Source organism: Panthera tigris, chromosome B3 (genome assembly GCF_018350195.1).
Source record: "Panthera tigris isolate Pti1 chromosome B3, P.tigris_Pti1_mat1.1, whole genome shotgun sequence".
Classification (NCBI taxonomy): Eukaryota; Metazoa; Chordata; class Mammalia; order Carnivora; family Felidae; genus Panthera; species Panthera tigris.
The window spans coordinates 49711084-49731825 of record NC_056665.1 but is presented as its reverse complement, the minus strand read 5'-3'; the positions used below and the strand labels follow the sequence as shown (position 1 = coordinate 49731825).

Genomic DNA, 20742 nt, shown 5'->3' with positions numbered 1-20742 from the left:
ACATCCTTAATGTATTTTATCTTAATGTTAGAGATATTTTTCTTTTATTTATAGCTATCTTTTTATGCCTGAAACAAATTCCATGGTTTTATCACATTTTTAATTAGATTTCAGGATATATATTTATGACATATACACACATACACATTTATTTTGCTGCTTTGATAATGATATATATTGTCATCCAAAATCATATAACTACTTGTTTCTTATGATTTTTATATCTCAAGTTAATTAAAGAAATTCAAGGCAAATAATTTTTGAATTATATTAGTTTTTTTATAAGCATAGTGTTGCGAAAAAAATTAATGTTGCCATTTCAAAGAGCCACACTGTATTTTCTATTTTGAAATCACCGCCTTCATATAAATTTTCAGACCACTGTATTTATTCTTATTTTGCTACCAATTTAAAAGTAGATTTCTAATAATTAACATGTGGGTATCATACTGATTATTGTTTTAAAATGAATATTCTTTATCACATTTAGAAACCATCCTCAAAATCTGAATTATGTAAGAGTTGTTATCACGAATGGGCACTGAAATTTATCAAATGTTTTTTTGTTTTTTTCTTCAGAATTTATGAGATAATTTTCAGTTATATTTATTAGGATTATAGTTTGAACAAAGTTTTTCTAGTTAAAATAAACTGTACTTGCTGAGTTGCATTTTATCAATATTTCTTTCAGATTTTTATAGTTATATGTACAAACTAGTTTGGTGGGGTTCTCTTTACATACTCTCTGCGTTAGGTTTTTATCTCAAGGTTACATACACATAAAATTAATTAGGGAGACTATGCTTTCTCTACTCAAAAAGTGAATTGAAAAAGGAAAAAAAGCCTTATAAGCAGACATTATTATGAATAAATAATGATCTATTCATAAAATGACATAGTAGTTAAAAATGAGTGAACTATAGCAACATCTATTAAACCTCTGAAACCATGTTGACTGAAATAAAGATGTATTTATTCATACACTCCCCTATTAATGATTGTTTCCAATATTTTGCTATAGCAAATAGAGCAATAAAATAGCAACACCATTTCGATAGCCATTTTTTATTATGTCTCTTGTTGAGATTTTGAACGGCATTGCATTTAATTTATAGATTAATTTGGAAATTGGGACTTTGATGATACTGTTGCACAGTACATTAGCACGGTACTTCTCTCCATTTATGCAGTTATTTATTTATGTACTACCTTGAATAAAATTAATATTTTACTAAATTTATTTGTAGGTATTTTATTGTCTTATTGCTATTGTAAATGGTTTTTTCCTTACTTCCTAATTGTCTATTAATTGTGCAAAGGAATGCTGTTGAGGTTTCATGTTGATTTTGTAAGCAGCAATGTTACTAAAACTTCTTATTTTAATAGTTTATAGATTTGCTTATGCCTTCTAGGTAAATAATGTCTGCTTATAAGGCTTTTTTTTCTTTTTCAATTCAATTTTTGAGAGGCAGAGCAGGGGAGGGGCAGAGAGAGAGGGAGACAGAATCTGAAGCAAGCTCCAGTCTCTGAGCTGTCAGCACAGAGTCTGAGGCAAGGCACAAACCCTCAAACTTCTACCTTAAGTGTTATTCTTAACCTTTCTCTGACATTTTGTCACTGTGTATATTTGGCAAAAACTTATGAGTACCTCCAACATATTGTGTCAGGCACTAAACATTTGTGACCATGGCAAAGATCTTTTCCTCACAGAGCTTATATTTTGGTGGGCAAGACAGACTAGAAGCACATAAATAATGTATTGCAACATCAAAGAAGTGCTGTGATAAAATGAAAAGGGTAAAAACTCCATCGCCATTTCCTAGTGTTCCAGCTGTTGTAACAAGGAAAGCAGTTCCCCAGAGGGACTAGGTGGGGAGAGGTTCTTAATTAATTATCAAGTTTCTCTCCTTATTTCTTATATTTAATAATTTTCTTGTTTTTCCTTTTATGAATCTTTACATAGTATAAAAACTTCAGGTGAACTTCGTATCTAGTTTTGTAGACTTCCTCTATAATTTTAATTTTTTTCTCCCCAGGATTTATCTTTTTATTCTTCTTTCATTATTGCTAGTGTTGTGTCATTTTAACAAAATATTAAATAGAACCTGTGCCATTGCTAATACCCACAACCCCAAACTCCCAAAATCTCTATAATTAAGAAACTGCCATGAGTATCTTTAAGCTGCTACAAAGCAAATTCTTCATAATCACCTGTTCACACAACAGTTTTTAACTATTTGAATTCACAGTTTTCCTGGAAAGATGGTAACTTACCTCTCTGTAGCTATTACATTACAAGAAGAGAGTACGTCTGTGTAGAAGCCAGGCATAGATCACTACCTATTTAGTTTGATAAGGAAAATCTCCATTGAGTATGTCCATAATTTCATTATTTCACCACTGACTCACCCAATATTCCAACATGAGAACCAAGAGACAAACCTTTGAAAGTTATATTGCCATTAAAGACTTCATTCCTTTTTTTTTCCAAACGTTTAATTTTGAGAGAGAGAGAGAGAGAGAGAGAGCGAGAGAGAGAGAGAGAGAAAGCATGCACAAGTGGGAAAGGGACAGAGAGAAGGGGACAGAGGATCCGAAGTGGGCTCCCTGCTGATGGGAGCCAGCCTGATGTGGGCTTGAACTCAAGAACCTGAGATCACAACCTGAGCCAAAGTCCAACACTCAACCGACTCATCCACCCAGACACCCCCCAGTTCATCCCTTCTTACTATCTGCCCTCCTGTTCACACATCATCCAAACTTCTGTTCTTTCATCCCTTTATGGAGCTGCTTCATTGTGTGAGGCACAGAGATAGGTGTTCAGAATATAAAACTAAGAAGACTATGCCTGCCCTCATAAATTCCAATCTAATAAGGAATATGTATCTATTTGATATCCATCTGATAGTTACAATAAAATATATTCTTGTATTTAAATGGTACCAACACTCATTGCCATGCTTTATACAACACAACTTCTCCAGTCTTCTCTGAAAAAATATGTATCTATATATAAAATATAAAAAAGGTTCTTAGCTCTTGAATTTTTGCACATTAATTTGTTTCTTTCACACCTGAGAAACAACTTGGCTAGATTTAAAATTCTAGGATCATAGACTCCTTCATAACTTTGTAGGCATTGCTCCATTTCCTTCTGAATTTTATTTTGTGAGGAAAAATAAAGGCCAGCTGAAATTCTCTCCCATTTCTTCTTGGATATATTTCTTCACCCCCTCTTCCTCCTTTCTTCCTCTCACTTTTCTTTATCCTCTTCTTTTTACTCGTCTTCTTCTTTCTTCTCCTTTTTTTACCTTTATATATATTTTTTGCTTTATTTTTCTGAAACAAACTGAATTGTTTAAAAATTTGGAATCTTTTAGCTCCAAAAATTTACTTTTTATTATGGCTCCACTTTTTATACCGGTTTCTTCAGGAACATCATTTCTAGTGATAGTCTTTCTCCTTTGAGTCCTTGAGATATTGTTACCCTTTTCTTATGCTATAGATTTTGTTCTTCAGAAACCCCTTACTAAGTTTTGTATGTTTATTCATTCTCAAAGAAAATGACCTATTCAGGTAATACATTCAGGTAAACCAGTAAGATAAATAGCCACTTCTCAGCACTATTTGGTCACTGATACATCCAACATTTGCAGCTAGGGGTGCATAGATCAAATAGTCCCTAAGGCCCTGTTTAGATCTAACATCCTTTTATTTTAAAAACTATTCATATTTTTCAATCTCAAAATGTATCTTTTTTTATTTTAGAGAGAAAGAGATAGAGCATGCATGTGAGCAAGTAGAGGAGGGCAGAGGGAGAGAGAGAATCTCAAGCAGGCTCTGCACTCAGCACAGAGCCTGACATGGGGCTCGATCCCAAGAACTGTGATATCATGCTTTGAGCAGAAATCAAGAGTCAGATGCTCAAGTGACTGATCTACACAGGTGCCCCTCAGTCCTAAAATATTTCAAGTTAAAATAACTAAACTTTCCAAAACAATTTTTTTTTCCAAAACAATTCTAAAAGGCTACCCGGCTAGCACAGTGACTTAATTCAAAGATTTGACACTTATTTCAAAACTTATTAATCACTGATGAATTTCACAGCAACACACTTCAGCATGTTTTAGCTGTGGAAACTCACTGAAGTAAAGCAGGAATATGTTTCGATCAGTAATAAGTTTAAAGATAAAGCACAAAGATCTAAGAAACCATATTGTTCCAAGAAGCAAAATTAATTTAAATATACATTTGAATGATTACTATGAAGTTTAATGGGTAAAATACTGGGGAGTTTAAAATAAAAAGTTACCAATGCAAGCTAAATGCTGTCACATAAAAACATATAATCTTACATACACATTTGCTATCCATCTATGTAGTATGGTGTTTATCTTTCATTTCACATCTTTACTGCATTTTAGTTCAGCAAGATTTTAAATGCCATAAAACAAAACAAAACAAAACACCAAGACAGAGTTTGCTGTTTCTTTTTGATGTGACAGAGGTGGGAGGGAAGAAAAGAAGCTATTTAATAAGCATGGGATATACTGTACCCTTTTAGCCAGAGATCTGAAATCAAATCCCAATTTTTCCATTTAGTGATTTGGACAAGGAACCCCTAGGCCCCAGTTTTACTATCTGTAAAATATATGCATTACCTTATCTAATATCAAAGCAAGATCTTATACCTAATGCACTTAATACAATGTCTGCCAAACATAAATGGTTATATATTATAACCATTATAATTACCTATTATAATTACCATGAACTTCTTCAAATATATATTAAACACTGTGGAGTTAATGAGCAAAGAACAGGGAATAAACAGGAGGAAAGCCCAAGAAGGGGTAAGAGAAGGATACAGGTTCAAGTCAATAAGCCACTTCCTGGTTTATTCAACCCCCATCTTTTTTTTTTTTAAACATATCCTAAAGGTTTTATTTACCATCTTTTATCTACCATCTTTATTTACCATCTTTGATGATGTCTAACAACTCAAGGGAAGTAGGCTACTCTCCCACCTGGAGTCACAAACCTGCCAGCTCTGATATTCAACTGTGACATTGCCAGAATGGTTGTCCCTCATCAAGTCCTCATGCCCCTCCCCCTTTGAGAGTTCCAGCCAAAATCCATGGGAACAGATTCAACCCCGCTTCTGAGAGGCTTAGGCGGTTTGGCTAATATATAGGAGTCACTTGAGAAGCTATAATATTTTCAACTAATATTTTACAAGATGCTTATTGAGGACGTAGGGGTAATTATCGACTTAAAATATCACATGAATAATCATTATTAAATGTTTACAGTATTATTTATTCCCTCCCAGAATATGCAAAAACTATGGAGAATGAGAAGCTACCTCTTTTAGAGTTATAATGGTATATCATAATCTGATAGTAATTAGGATCTTTTATCCTCAAAAGCTGCTCTTCTAAAAAAGACTTCAAATAAAGCAAGCAATTCTTTCATCCTCCACCATGCCAATGTTTATTCACATAAGCTGTACTCATTCCTGAAGTGGAAAGCTTGGTAATCGTGACCTACTAATGTTGGTGACAAAGGACACATTTCAGAAGCCCACGTGTTGGTTTCAGACACAATCGTCTAATTCCTATGGATTTTGAATAGTCAGGATTATGTAACAGGCATAGCCTGTATTTAAATTCTCATTCAGTGCTCATAAAAATTGTTAAATAAATGAATAAAAACCACCATATTAGGTGATTTTTATATTCCATTCCATGGGAAATGGGATCTCTTATATGCTTCCTTTCCCTGTTTGAGAAATAACTGCCTGATCAATATATATTTTCTTCAACTTGAAAATGCTTTTGTTTAATTCCTTTCTTTTATCCTGGGATAGGCAATCAACAGATTTCACTGAGTACAAATGCTAGACAATCAGATTCAAGGCTATGGCAAACCAAACCTGCCAGATGGGAGGAAAAGTGTATTGCAAAGTGTAACACACATGTAACTTACATCTCACTTAAGTAAGCAACTTCTATAGTTTCAGCACCTGCAAAAGTAGTAAATGAATCAATTCAACCATATGTACACAGTCCCCACTTTACTGAACAAACTGCAACTCTGCAAAGCAATTTTGCTAATTAATAGGGAAAATTAGGATTTATTCATGACTTCTGAAAACATCTTGTCAAAAGACACAAAACCTTTTACTGTCAGTTATAAATGTATAGGAAAATGAATAGTAAAACACTTAATACACTGTAATTGGAAATACTAGAAACATTGCGAATTAAAGTGTTTTATTTCTTTTTAAAATCTTATCAAGACTAGTTTGAATAAATCTCACTAGTCTTATCAAGACTAGTGAGAACTAGTTTCTTCTCACCACGTGCCTCCGTGGAATGTCCTCCTCCTTCCAAAGTCCGGATCCATTACTGATAATTTATCCTTTCTACTTGCAATGTCATAACATCCCAGAGTTCCTTTAATATGAGGCTTTTCCTCTAGTGTCACTTCCACCAGGACATCTTCATCTCCTTGTTCATTTATGTCAGTAAGTTCACTTTCACTGAGTTCCCAGCTGCTTCTCTAGTCTCCCCATTGGTGGTAGTGTCAACATTCCCAAGCTCTGTAATCTTGTCAACTAACTAGTTTACATTCTATGCAAATTCCACTCCAGTGTTACCACTTTTTCTTTCTTTGCTGCACTTTCATCTTTGCTGACCGATTCCCTCTTTTGATCATCCATGTTTGTAAAATATGACATGGGTTTATCACTGGGAATCAAGGCAGCAACACACCTACACCCCTTGCTGTGTGTAAACTGAACGGATGAACACTACCAGGCTTTGAAAGAAGCAACGTAGTTGATTACTGATGACAGATCTGTTATTTAGGTTGTGATTTGTGGACTAAAATACTAGCAAGAATATTTGTTCCTTATGCAGTGATACACATTTTCTATACCATGGTAGCTGAAATCTGAACCTGTTTGTTGGGAGAGGGAGATTATTTAATTAAACCCTGGGAAATGAAATCTGGGCATATCACACTGCAAAGTGAGGACTGCTTGCACATTTAATCAAGGAACTGGTCATTAGTACCTATCAAAAGAATACCATAAATTTATTATATAATTGGAGATAAAAGGTATGAATTATTCATAGAGGTTTCCTGCCCCTATGGAATGTAGTTAGGAAGGAAAAAATCTGCATAATTAACTACATTACCAGGTATAACCTGGTTGCTAGGGAGTGGTATCAACACCTGGCCATGGATGCAGGACCTGGAGTCCTAAAGTGACAATCGTGAATAGCATAACTATTAAAGCAATAATGGCAATAATGAAAAACCCTTTTAAACTAGTTCCTTCCTAATTCCATTTGTTTAGGGCTGTGACACTAATGTGACACTTGTATTTTTCATGCCTATGTTTGACTTAACTGAGCAGTAAATTTCACATTTTGTGTAAGAAAAGGAAATGTGTATTTTTAGAGTCTAGTAAATGTTTCCACCCAGGCAGTTTCACAGAAGTGTTCAGGTACCGCTGAGTATATAAGTATGATTTTTATTATTATTTTTCTTCCCAATGCAGCTGTCCCTATCTCCTTAGGAAACACACACACACACACACACACACACACACACACACACACACACAGCATGTACAAGAAGACTGAAGAAAAGCAGTTTGTAAAAGGGGATAACTTGTATCTGTGCATTTAAACAGTACCTTTTAAGAGGTTTTAGGCAAGTTTCTTAAGCTGTTGTTTTAAAAGAGCATAAAAATTTTCCTCCAAATAAGGACAGCAGACAGAAACCCAGTTTCCTTGCTAGAATTTTCTATTTTCTACCATAGAAATCTCTCAAATTCTATAACAACACAATTAAAGACTTTAAATTACTTGGTGATTAGAAACTCAAACGAAGAAATGACACCTCCTGTTGAGTGCTTTGATGGAAGGCTTTTGCACTTACAAACACATTAAATCAGTAACTTGCCTGACCATCATTTCATGATGTTTACTGTGGGAAGAAACCAGCCACTGCTGCATCACTGCTCATAGAATACATAGAAGATGATCCGTAAAAGTTTTAACCACAAACCCAGACACTGATCAGGCTCTGATCCTTAGTGAAACAAGAGGCAAATATGCAACTTGGATGAATTTTCCATGTTGCTCAGAGGCCTTTTCTCATGGACTGTGATTTCAACAATAGTGAAAAAAACAGACAAAACATTTTTATTAATCAAGAAAACTCATTTCACCAGATTCTCGGTTAATAAAACATTTCACATTATAAAGAGGGAGTTTTCCCTATTAGACATTTGAGGGCTCTACATATCTGCTATCTCTATTCTATTCAACCCAGAAAGTCTTAGTGAAGAAAGGAGAATTCCAAAGTTTTTGGGCAGAATGTCCATCACTCTGGAGTTCTTTACTTAGAGTCCTTGATCTAGATAATCATAATATCCATGGATTTTTTTCCATAATTTTTGTATGTGGGCATTATGCATGAATCTTCAAGGAATTTAACAACTTTGAAATATTCTCTTATTAAGAATTGAATTATTATCATAATAAACTTGAAACCATTTACTAGCAGCTGTTAAATACAAGACTCAATATAGTCTATATACATTTTTTAATTATCTCTTTTTAACCTCACCGCAATGCTGTCAGGTAAGTGGTTTTATCCCTGCTTTAAAAATAAGAAAATGAAAGTCCATGGAATTTTAATTAAGTGTTATCTCAGTGACTGAGAGCATCTTCATAATCAAAGCAGTCTGATTCCAGTGCCCAGGATTTTATAGTATTTGAGGAAATCACAAGTGCAGATTATTTATAGGACAAAAAATGAAAATATTTTTGTAGTAGAGGTGTTTGGACAGGGCTTCATAGGATAATGGATAAAGGGTATTCCCAACATGTGGTTTGTCTTGGTGAAAACATGAAGAAAGTTTTCAAGAATTAAGCTCATGAGAACAGCATGGACCAACAACACAGATTAACTAAAAGATCATCATAAGCATCCTAGGAGGGGTGCCTGGGTAGCTCAGCTAAGCATCTGACTCTTGATTTCAGCTCAGGTCATGATCTTAATGGTTTGTAAGTTCAAACCCCACATGGCGTTCTGCACTGACAGTGCAGGACCTGCTTGGGATTCTCTCCCTCTCTCTCCCCCTCCCCTGCTCACATGTAGTCTCTCTCTCTCAAAATAAATTTTTTTAAAAAAGCATCCTAGGAAAGCACTGGGTTTTTAGGACTCGATACATGGTACAGTGAGATGTAGGTGTGAGTCTTTCCACAAGAGAATGTAGTGATGAGAATGATCCATCTTTTACTCAAATGAGAAGAATTATTTCTAAAAATAAATCTGATTGTGCCACTCATGGCCAAAAACTAAAGAGACTTCTCAGCAGCTCTGGGATAATGTCTAAATACTTCTAAATGGCATTCAAGATACCAAGATTTTCTTTAAGGTTTCCTCTTGCTACTCCTTCATCTATGCTCCATCCATCCTGAACTACCTGCAGTTTCCAAGACCCACTATCCTGTCTTATGCTTCCACATGTGTGCTCATGCTATCTCCTTTAGCCCCTTTGTCTAAAAGATGAATTTCAACTCAGCCTTCAGGACCCTCCTTCAGGATTTTCTCCCTTGTAAAATCCATAACAATAATAGTGGTTAAGTAGTGTCTTTATTTTAAGCTCTACTCCTCCTCCCAAAGACTGTCTCATTGTTCCACAAAACAAACTATTGGGAAAATACCAGAAGCATTTTCATTTAAATTATGAGCAAATCAAAAAACGTGAACTCTGTTAACCAAAGTCCCAGCAGGAACTGAGGGACTCAGGTTAACTGAGATTTTTTGGAAAGGATTTAATAAAGAAAGTATGTAGAAAGGTATGGGCAAGGGATATAAAGAAACCAAAAGGAATAGTGAGCTATTGAACTACTCCTTGCATTAACAGTAACAAGAGAGGAAGCAGCAGCTAGAACCAGGAAAAATATTGTCACAGAGTGAGAGCAGATGGAGGGGAACTGTGATATTTAGTTGTGGGATTTTGCCAGCACAAGGTGAACCCACAGGAAGGAGACTAAAGAAAAAATACCTGAACTCTCTTCCCTCCTTTTCATGTTTTGCCAGCACTTCCCATTGGCCAGACCCAAATAGACACTAGAGTGTAGAGACATCACTGAAATTGTCAGCCTCTGAGGGCAGAGGGCAGTGTGGAGAAGGGTAGAAAATGAATTTGTAGAGTCAAATGGAAGTTAACAAGCACATCTACTTTTAACATTATCATGGAACCATTAATTTTAAAGAGATAGTCCAGGCACACTCTGTGGCTGGTTGTCCCCCCATTTTGGTCAGGTCATACTGTCTGCTAAGGAAACCACTAATTCAAAAATGAAATGACCAGCTTGCTAGCACTTCCTAGGTTTAGGAGTATTTGTCTTGGAGTTTTCTTCCCTTTACCAGGTAAAGAGAGCATTTCCTATCCTCCCCTCCCTTTCTTTGTTTCAATCCTTTTATTATCAGAGGAATGGGATGGGTGGGGGGCAGGGAGTGAAGTCCTTGTGGTGAACTAGCTCTTAGCAGGTCCTGTTGAGAGGTTCTGGCCCGAAAGTGATTCTCTGAAGGTAGAAATTGGAAGTCTCTTAGAACTTTTATTTCCAGCTTTGGTCATTAGCCATTTATTTTTACAAAAAGTTAAGATTCTGTTAATCTCATATATTGCATATGAGAGGATAAATTGTTAACATCTCTATGGGATAGTTCATGGATTGTAAGAACAAGTATTATATGCATACTACACAAAGCAATCTAACGATTTAATGCAATCTCCATCAAAATACCAACAGCATTTCTCACAGAACTAGAATAATCCTAAAATGTATATGGAATCACAAAAGACCCTGAATAGCCAAAACAATCTTGAAAAAGAACAAAACTGGAGGCATCATAATCCCAGATTTCAAGATATACTACAAAGCTATAGTCATCTTAACAGTATGGCACTAGAACAAAAATAAACACATAGATCAATGGAAAAGAATAGAAAACCCAGAAATAAACCACAGCTATACGGTCAATCTTTGACAAAGCAGAAAGAATATCCAATGGGAAAAAGACAATTACTTCAACAAATGGTATTGGAAACACTGGACAGCTACATGCAAAAGAATGAAATGAGACCACTTTCTTATACAATATATAAAAATAAACTCAAAATGGATTAAAGACCTAAATGTGTGACCCGAAACTGTAAACATCCTAGAAGACAGCATAGGCAGTAATTGCTCTGATGTTGACTCTATTAACATTTTTCCGAATATGTCTCCTGAGGCAAGGGAAAGAAAGCCAAAATAAACTATCAGGACTACACCATAATGAAAATTTCTTCAGAGTGAAGGAAACAATCAATAAAACGCAAGAACAAGCTAGTAAATGGGAGAAGATATTTGCAAATGTCATAGCTGATAAAGGGTTAGTATCCAAAATATATAAAGAACTTACACAACTCAATACCAAAATAATAATAATCCAATTAAAAAATGAGAAGACATGAATAGACATTTTCCCAAAGAAGACATATAAACTTATGAATAATAAGTATTCTTTATAGTTTGGTTATAATAGCAAAAGATTGGAAACCAAATTATGTTTTACTAAATTATGATATATTCATATAATGGAATAAAGGTCAAACATTATTTTAAATGTTTTAAATATTTTAATGTTTTAATTATTTGTAGACCTTTCAGTGATTTATTTTCATGCAAGTACTCATTGAACAATTACATCATAGTTAGTGCTGTAATATCCGAGGGTATATTAAAGAACAAAGGATAGCTTTATACATACTGAAATGGAATCATCTTAATAACATAGTTTTAGGTGAAAAAATAGGGGTAATCCTAAGGATAGAACATGTGTTCCTATTTGTGGGGAAAAATATGTATGTTCACACATGTTAATAGATGTGTATATATTAAGAGGTTGGTGTTATTATCCCTTTTTTACAAATAAGAAAACAGACTGGAGAAAGTGTCAAATTCTGATCAGCGAATCAGCAGTGATATAATTATGATTTGAATTCAAATGTATCTGACACCAAATCACAGGCACTTTCCAGTACAGCATGTTAACCCTTCACTAACCTTCACCAGGGGAGATAGACTATGTGTTTTTATTCCATGAATAGACCTTGCAAATATACATTATAGAACTTAATACGCTATATTGCAGCAATGTGTTCATAGGTTGGTCTCTCCTGGACTGCTTCGGACTTCATGAAAGCAGGTGTTCTACAAAGCCATCTTGGTGGCCCCAGTGCTTTGGCATGGCATTTTGTAGAAAAGCTCTTACAGGAATGAAAAGCAATAATACATCTTTGTCCATAAGCAACAAATAGAGCTTAATTAAGTGCTTAGTAAGCAAATGCAAGTTCTTTTAATGGTAATACTACTATACTAACAAGGTATTTTATGATATCTGTGGACCATATGAAAGTTTAGCTCAGCGGGCTCAAAATGATTATACCAAAGCCTCACATCTCCATAGCAAGTTAGGGAACATTTATCAATACCTATTATGTGCTATTAATGAAAAGAACCATTCATTTCCATGAACACACTTTAAAGTCCCTAATGCAGAAAATGTGCATGTCTATTATTAAAGTAGTCTGAAAGTTCAAGCCAGTAAATATCTGTTTGTTTGCAGGTCGCCCCTCCAAAGATTCAGTGGGTCAGATTTCTGTTCATGTGGACATCACCACTACCCCAGGAACTGGAGAGCATAAAGTCACTGTAAAAGGTATATATTGAGTCCAGATACATCAGTCTAGTAGATTTTAACCTTTGTAATAATATAAAAAATACAATTTTTTTCTGAGATTTATTTTTAAAAATATTTAATGATTTTAGGACATGCTCACAATTTTTTCCTGAAACCAGAACATTTGATCTAAAACTGAAAAAAATCAATGGCACAGATATTTAGTCTATATTATGTGAAATATCTAAATGGTTTAAATACACTGTTGATTACATGTCAAAACTATATACATTGAACATTGTCTCTAGTTGATGCTAGAATATACATTGAAGATTGCTGCTATGGTTGGCTCCTTAACCTGTGAAATTTTATATGTTAGGTCAGTTTATGCTTACTGATGAGGTTTTGGGGAGATGGGGGTTTGTGGGGTCCAGAGGCAAAGACCAAGAAAGAATTCTTGAAGAGGTCTTTGGTGTAAAAAGGTGATTTTATTAAAGCACAAGGACAGGGCCTATGGGCAGAAAGAGCTGCACTGCAAGTGTGGGGGTGATCTTTTTATGGAGTTGGGGGAGATAAAGTCAAGTAGGAGTTTCCAAAGAGACTTTCACATGCTAAAGACTTACTGCAGGCCTGGCTATTGCCAAGCTAAGGTTGTTTTTCCCTCTAGCAAGGAATTAACATGAAGACAGAAGGGAGTTCCTAGACTTGGGCCTATTGATAGGATTGCATTTTTCTGGTTAACTGGTGGAGATGCCCATCAGTTTAACCATTTGTGGGGTTTTTTTTGTTTTGGATTGTTTGTTTGTTTGTTTGTTTGTTTATGTCCTTTCTTGTTTTGGTGTAGCTGGGAGTGTCCAGGAATGTCATAGGAGTCCCACCTGGGGAAGGGGTTCTGTTAGCCTGCACTTTGCCCTCAGCTTTCCTCAAGCTCCCTCATCATTACTATTCACATTACTTACCTATTTACTTCTTTTTCTACGTGATTTCCAAAACTTTTTTTTTTTTTTTTTTTTTTTAATGACTAGTTCAGTCTATTGGTTTTACACTGCAAAAATACAATCTGAACGCTGGGTCATTTTTAAGGTGAAATTTAATGGTTAATATTTTGCTCCATAGAACCATATTCTCTATTTTATATCATTATAGACTTAGTCACATTATCCACCTTAATAAGAACCATGTCCTTCTAACACATTTAAAACTGCATTACCTAGTGTATGTTTGCATTATAAAAGTAACACTGCTATAGTCTATAAAAGATTATGTACGGTATTGGTAAGTGGGAATGCCTACCTACACATGTCAGTCTTTAAATATTTTTCAAAAATATTTTGACTCTATTTATCAAATGCCCAAAGTTTTATGAAACTTCTACTTAACTATTTTAATTATAATATACTTTTTTAAAAGATTTTCAAAGGATGAACAAAAGTATACATATGAGAATCTACACTGAAGAATTATGATGCCTGAAATTAGGAAACAGCCATAACATTTACAATAGATGACTGGTTAAATACAGAATGGAATATCCATATAGTTAATTGGAACATATATAATTAATGAGAAAGCTATCCATGATAGACTTTAAATATATATATGTATTACATAATATATAAATTATAAAATATTATAATATATATGTATATATGTATACATATATATATACACACATACACACACATATATATATGACTATATTACATTGATCCCATTCTGTATATAAAGTAATTAAATACTGAAAGTATACGTACCAATGTATTAAGTCATTTACTCTTACTGATAAAATTATAGACTTTATCTTAAACTATTTTTTATTTTCTGTATATTTTCTAGGTAGTTCATGAACATGTCTTCATTTTTCATATGAAAAACATCACATTTTTACTTAACCAATAGAGCTTAATTAACTGAGAGGAATGATAACATTTCAGTAGTAACAAATGACATTTGAATTACAACTAACTTTTTACCATACCAATGCCACACAGCTTAGAGCTTAAAGCTAAATCGAGTACATTCCAGAGAGTAAATTGTTTGTTCTTCAAGGATATTTTCTTATCAATGGAGTAAGGGCACTATCAAGTTCAAGCTATGGTTTGATACATCATTTTTTTTAAAAGTTTACTCTGAGGACCAAAGGGGAGGTAAGATTCCACATATTTGTTTGCTAACATTTAGTATTACTTTCCTCTTTTGGTTTTTAGTGATTGCTATTAATGATCTTAACTGGCAGACCACTGCAATGTTCAGGCCCTTTGTGGAAGTTTGTATACTGGGACCCAACCTTGGAGACAAGAAGAGAAAACAAGGCACAAAGACAAAAAGCAACACATGGTCACCCAAGTACAATGAAACATTTCAATTGTAAGTCCTCACCCGACTCATCTATTCAGCCAGGCAATAGCTATTGTACATCTTAAACGTATTAAGCGGTTTAGGGTAGGAATGGCACTGGGCTTTGCTAAGGAAAGCAAAACCTATAGTTTTAAGTATTCCTGTTGATCTCTCATCCCTGGCAAATTAAGACAGCTATGATTTTACTTTCCTCCCACTGCTCAACAGCTGTTCAGTGTCTACCATGCATCAGGCCAAATTCTAGGAGTTTCGTATATATAACAGGAGGTCTCTCTTCTCATGGAAGTTACTCTCTAGAAGTGAGGAACACATGGTAAACAAATCACAAATAAACAAAAAGTTATCACTTGATAGTGACTACTACATAGAGAATTGAAACAGGCTGATGTAATAGATTGGTTGATTGGGTGCTTAGATTGGATGTTTGCAAAAGCCCCTCTGAGCATGTGGTGTTTAAATTAAAACTTGTAGGGGGAAAAAGAAAGAACCAGTCATGCAAGGATGTGGGTTGAGAGCATCTCAGGCCAAATACAATTGCTAGTGCAGAGACTAAGGTGGGAGCACACCTGGCATATTTAAGAAATAGTATACGGTAGGCAAGGGAATGAGATGAAATGAGTTTGAAGACTTGACCAGAGTACAGGGACACAGGACTTTGCAGTCAGGGTAAAGAAGACTAGATTACATTACAAGTTTAATTGGAGGCCTTGAAGAATTTTCAGATAAGAAAATGAATGATCTCATTTATATCTTTAAATGATTATTCTGTTTGCTGTATAAAAATAATAATTATAGGGAAACAAGACCAAACATGTGAAGAGAAGTTCGAAGTCTATTGCAGTAGTTCTGGCAAGAGGTAATACTGACTCACCAGATGGTAGTAGGAAAGTGGAAGTAAATAGTAGAGAGATGGAAAGAAGAGGAAAGATTCTAGGTATGTACTGGAAGTAGAATCTATAGAACTTCCAGTCGACTCGAGGTAGCACATGAAAGAAAGAATATATGATTAGGTTCCTGAAAACATTGAATTTAGGATAATTCAAGATAGCCTTATTTACAAAGGAATTTACTAGGATATGATAATGGAAGGACTATAAGCAATAGTGATGTAATCTGAGGCCAGGAGTGGCCAGGTTATTCCCCCTACTGTACGTGAAGGAGAGGAAGACTGGTTACTAAAACTGGGAAAACAAAAATTTCCTATGTCATCAGCCCCTCAAAAAGAGTAATGGCCTTCTAGGGATGGACAGTATCCTAGAGGCAGCATCACACAAAAGGAGCCAGGGAAATAGACTCTGACCTTATTCTCATCATTACTTCTGATTTCCTGAAGTGCCTCCCTTGTGGCCAAAACCAACTAGAAGCCTCAGTATGAAGAAACTTCATTGACATAATCCTTACAGGTCAGCATTCTATTGCAAAGTACAACGAGAAGGATGAAAAATATATCCAGTTGAGGCAAATGCAAGTATCTGGCACTGAATGAAATCAAAGATGACCTCTAGGTTTTTGGCATAAGCAGTGGGTAGACAGTGATTTACTGAGATGAGGGAATCGGGACAAGAGATGAGGAGATCAAGTACTGTTTTAAGTCTACTAATTTGGAAATGCCTGTAGTACATTCCAGAAGAGGTATCACATATATTGTTGGATACAACTTGAGAATCATCTGCATGTAGATGTAATTGCATGAATCTAGATGAGCTGAGCTACAATCAAAGAGAGGACACCGCACCAAACCTTGGGGTTTACATACACATGCACACATGCTTACCGAAATACTTTCTCACTGGTTTGGTCCTCTTTGCTTGTTTGTTTCACATTCTTAGTTTCCCAGAGACTTTTCAGCACACTGAATTCTGAATACTAAACTCTGTTACCACTCATTAAACTTAGCCAACCTACCACATCTATTAAAATGGCTCTAATAGATTAATCATATCCATAATACTTCCTAATAAACCAGCTCACAAGATTCCACATATCTATCTCTCTAAATTATATGCAAATTTTGATTAAATTAAGTTTCTAGGAATTACTTGAATCACACAACATTCAGATATAACACTGTGAGGTACCAAGACCATGATTCCGGGAAAAAGACAGCATTATGATACATTTTAATTCTTCAGAAGATCTGGTTCCTATCATATTCTGCACTTCTATACTTACTCATCAGGCTTCCAGTTTCTTTCACATTATTTCGGTTGTGTCTGAAGTACATACACACTTCAGTTATCAGTGTTGCCAAGAAACAAAAGTTTGACTCTGCAAATGTTTGATCTAAAAAAAGTCACCTAGAAAAGGAAGGGATTTGGAAGCTTCTACTGCTGAGGAACAGATGTGCATTCATTAGAAAGTCAAGGATATCTGAGAATGAAGTAAAATAAAGGGCAGGGGAGGATTATTCTCAGTGTATTACCTCTCAGCCTTCTTCATTATGTTCAGTTCTGCACTGCCAAGTTGTTATTAGTGGAGGACACCCTCAGCCCCACACTTGACAGGTGTCTGACTGTTGCCATCAGAAAGAACTGGCATTGAAGCATCACGCTCCACTGGAACTGATTTACTCTGGAGATTTGTATCTAATTTGGCATCTTGTGAATAATCTTGTTGTCTGTGTTAGCTAGATAGTCTGTGTTGTTTATTCCCCAGAGAAAAGGCTCCTAGATATAATAGTATATCCAGGAGCCTGAGGTAAAGAAAAGAAAATATAACTCATGTTGAATTGGCATAGAAATTCTTGCAAGAACTACCCTTTACCTTGGCCAAGCCCCCTAGTAACCCCATCCTACCCCAAATCAGTGAGAAGACCATGCCTCCAAGAATTAAGTATAACAGATTTTAATTAAAGTTTATATTAATATGTTCAATATCAATATAGTAAAGTATATTCATCCTGACTTCCTATTTTTATCTAGGGAAAGAAATTTTTAAATTAGATTGCTAAGTAATATCTATGTAAAAACAATCTACATAAAATGTAAATGATATTTACATCAGAATTAAAACACAATGATACTCTATTTGCCAAATAGTATTCTGAGGAATGTATAAAATTTTCAACAATATTTTAGAACCTTATTGATCCCTAGGTGAAGTAAAATTTTTGCTCAAAATTCTCTTTTTTAATCCACATAGCATTCTGGGTAATGAAAACCGGCCAGGGGCTTATGAACTTCATCTATCAGTTAAAGATTACTGCTTCGCCCGAGAAGATAGAATTATCGGAATGACGGTAATTCGGCTACAGAACATAGCAGAAAAAGGAAGCTACGGGGCATGGTATCCCCTTCTGAAAAATGTCTCCCTGGATGAAACTGGTTTGACTATCCTTAGAATACTCTCTCAGAGGACCAACGATGACGTGGCTAAAGAATTTGTAAGACTGAAATCTGAAACAAGATCTGCTGAAGAGAGTGCTTGAAACAAATACTGCAAGATATCATCTTCAAGAATTCATAAACTATAACTGTTTGACTACTGCATGCATGTGCAAATACATGGGAATGTTTAATAGTTCACTATGTTTCAGTGTTTGCCAGTACTCAGTGTCCACAAAGTATGTGGAAAACTTGCTGAACTTTTTATACCAATTCTGGTCTTTGGGAAATAAATGTTCCATGAAGTGCCAAAATTATGATGTAAAGTAAAATATCCAGCATATCTTTTAAAATGTTTCATTTCATTACCAGTTCTCATCCTTTAAACATACTAAAACACAATTAGGTGTTTTTTGTTTTGTTTTGTTTTGTTTTTGGTTTGTCCATTGTCTTTTAAATTAGCTTATATCGCCCATGGATCAGAAGGCATTTGTTACCCACATTCTGTTTTATTTAGACTTACCTCATTGTAGATGTCATACAAAGAACTTTTTCTATCATAACTAGAAAAACAGTCACTTCTAGAAAGTGTTTGTAATTTTATAGTTGCAGATCTATTGTGATGATTTTTGCATACAAATTAAAATAGAAAAGGTGGGAAATATTTTATGCTGACCAGTTTCCAACCTTTCTGAAATATCACTGTGAAGAAATGCTATTAAAGCAAACTTATACAAAGCAATGCTAAATAGAGTTTGTTAACAATGTTTGATATATTGACAAAACTTTGTTCTTTAAAACTGCCAAGGTCACATCACATTTGTAAAAAAGGTAAGTTGATGCATTTGCCATCTAGCACTATGTCTTGGCTTTACCAAATTTCATTCTTTAGAAAGTCATTGGATTAAGGGTTTAGAAATGCAATGGAAGGTTTGTTTCTTCAAATTACCTATAATAAGTAACTATACTGTTAGTGTTTTCCCTCTGACAGTTATGACTATCTCCTTATTTATTTAGCACTATAATCATTTAATTGCTTTTTTCTTTTTAAAACTAGTCAACAATTTGTACTGAATGCAGCATTACTATATATTGCACTGGAGCAAAAAGACATGTCTTCATCTATTTAATGAAAAATGTAAAATAAGGTCTGAGAAATTGCTTCTAATTTTGTAATTTATGTTATTTATGAGCACAAAAGCATAAGATACAATAAGAAAACAACTTAGTACAGCTTAGTACGTAAAAAATAACTAGATTGGATTTTCATTATGAAATAGTTTATGAATATTTGCATTTTCTGTGTTTTTATGGTTTGACTTTTTAGAGTCTGTATCTAAATACTTGGCTGTACAACAGTACTTCGTAATTGTACTTATGGTCATAACTGTTAGTGGACAACATACACATGCAGAAACAAGAATCTGTTACAATGATTGTGTTTTGTGAATAAGCTGGTCTGATATGCTAAGGACAGAAATGAATAGTATCATGACTCTCAGAACCATTTTGTTACTGGATGTAAAAACACATACGGGAGACATCCACTATTTCATGTTAAATTGTTAGGCAATTGCTTTGTTAATGACTTCTTCAAACGCATAGTACAATACTATCCTCTGGCATATGCATTAATAAATGGATGTTTATTGAACACACATAACACTGTTGTATTTTCTGCCTTTTTATTTCATTTATACAGCATAATTTCATTCCTTAGGAAGAAAAACCCCAGACCCTTTTTACTGGATATAACATAACACTTTTCACATTATATGGTTCTACTCTCTCATTAAAATTTGAGAAACTTTTTCCAGGAGTTGTATTCATGGAAACAGCTACATATTACAAGATCATGACACTGAAAATAAGGAAAAACTTAGGTATCTACCTACCTCCGTGTCTCCGAATATTGTTAAGTCCCATGAGGAGAATACAACACCCAACATAAAAACAAGCCACATTCTTAAAAACTTATTATAAACTGTTTTATTATTTTGAATGATTAATTCTAGATTTATCTTACAGTGATTTTACAGAACACTGACCTAGGCTTTTCAGGAGTGCACTGTTATAAAGCACAATACTCCTGAAGAAATGGCAGTCTGAGTTCGTATGGATCACTTTAAAAAATTATGAGCTTATTATTTTTTCCTAGTGTTTGTTTAATTGAACCTATTTATTCTGTCTTTTAAAAATACATACATATATATCAAATGCTAATGGTGACATTGTGAATTGAGTCTATTTATTAATACACAAAGTACAGGTAGTAATTTAGAAATAGTTCTAAATTCTGCAG

At 34.5% G+C, this 20742-nt stretch overlaps 1 protein-coding gene across 1 annotated transcript in view; it reads left to right on the top strand.

Moving 5' to 3' along the window:
- UNC13C (unc-13 homolog C) overlaps positions 1-19597 on the top strand; it is a 569448-nt gene extending 549851 nt beyond the window's left edge. Inside the window, exons 29-31 of the mRNA XM_042988813.1 lie at positions 12706-12798; positions 14967-15126; positions 18259-19597. Coding sequence (XP_042844747.1) covers positions 12706-12798; positions 14967-15126; positions 18259-18544 — 539 coding nt within the window. The 3' untranslated portion in view covers positions 18545-19597. The remainder of the gene's footprint in view (positions 1-12705; positions 12799-14966; positions 15127-18258) is intronic.
- The last annotated feature ends 1145 nt before the right edge of the window (positions 19598-20742 follow it).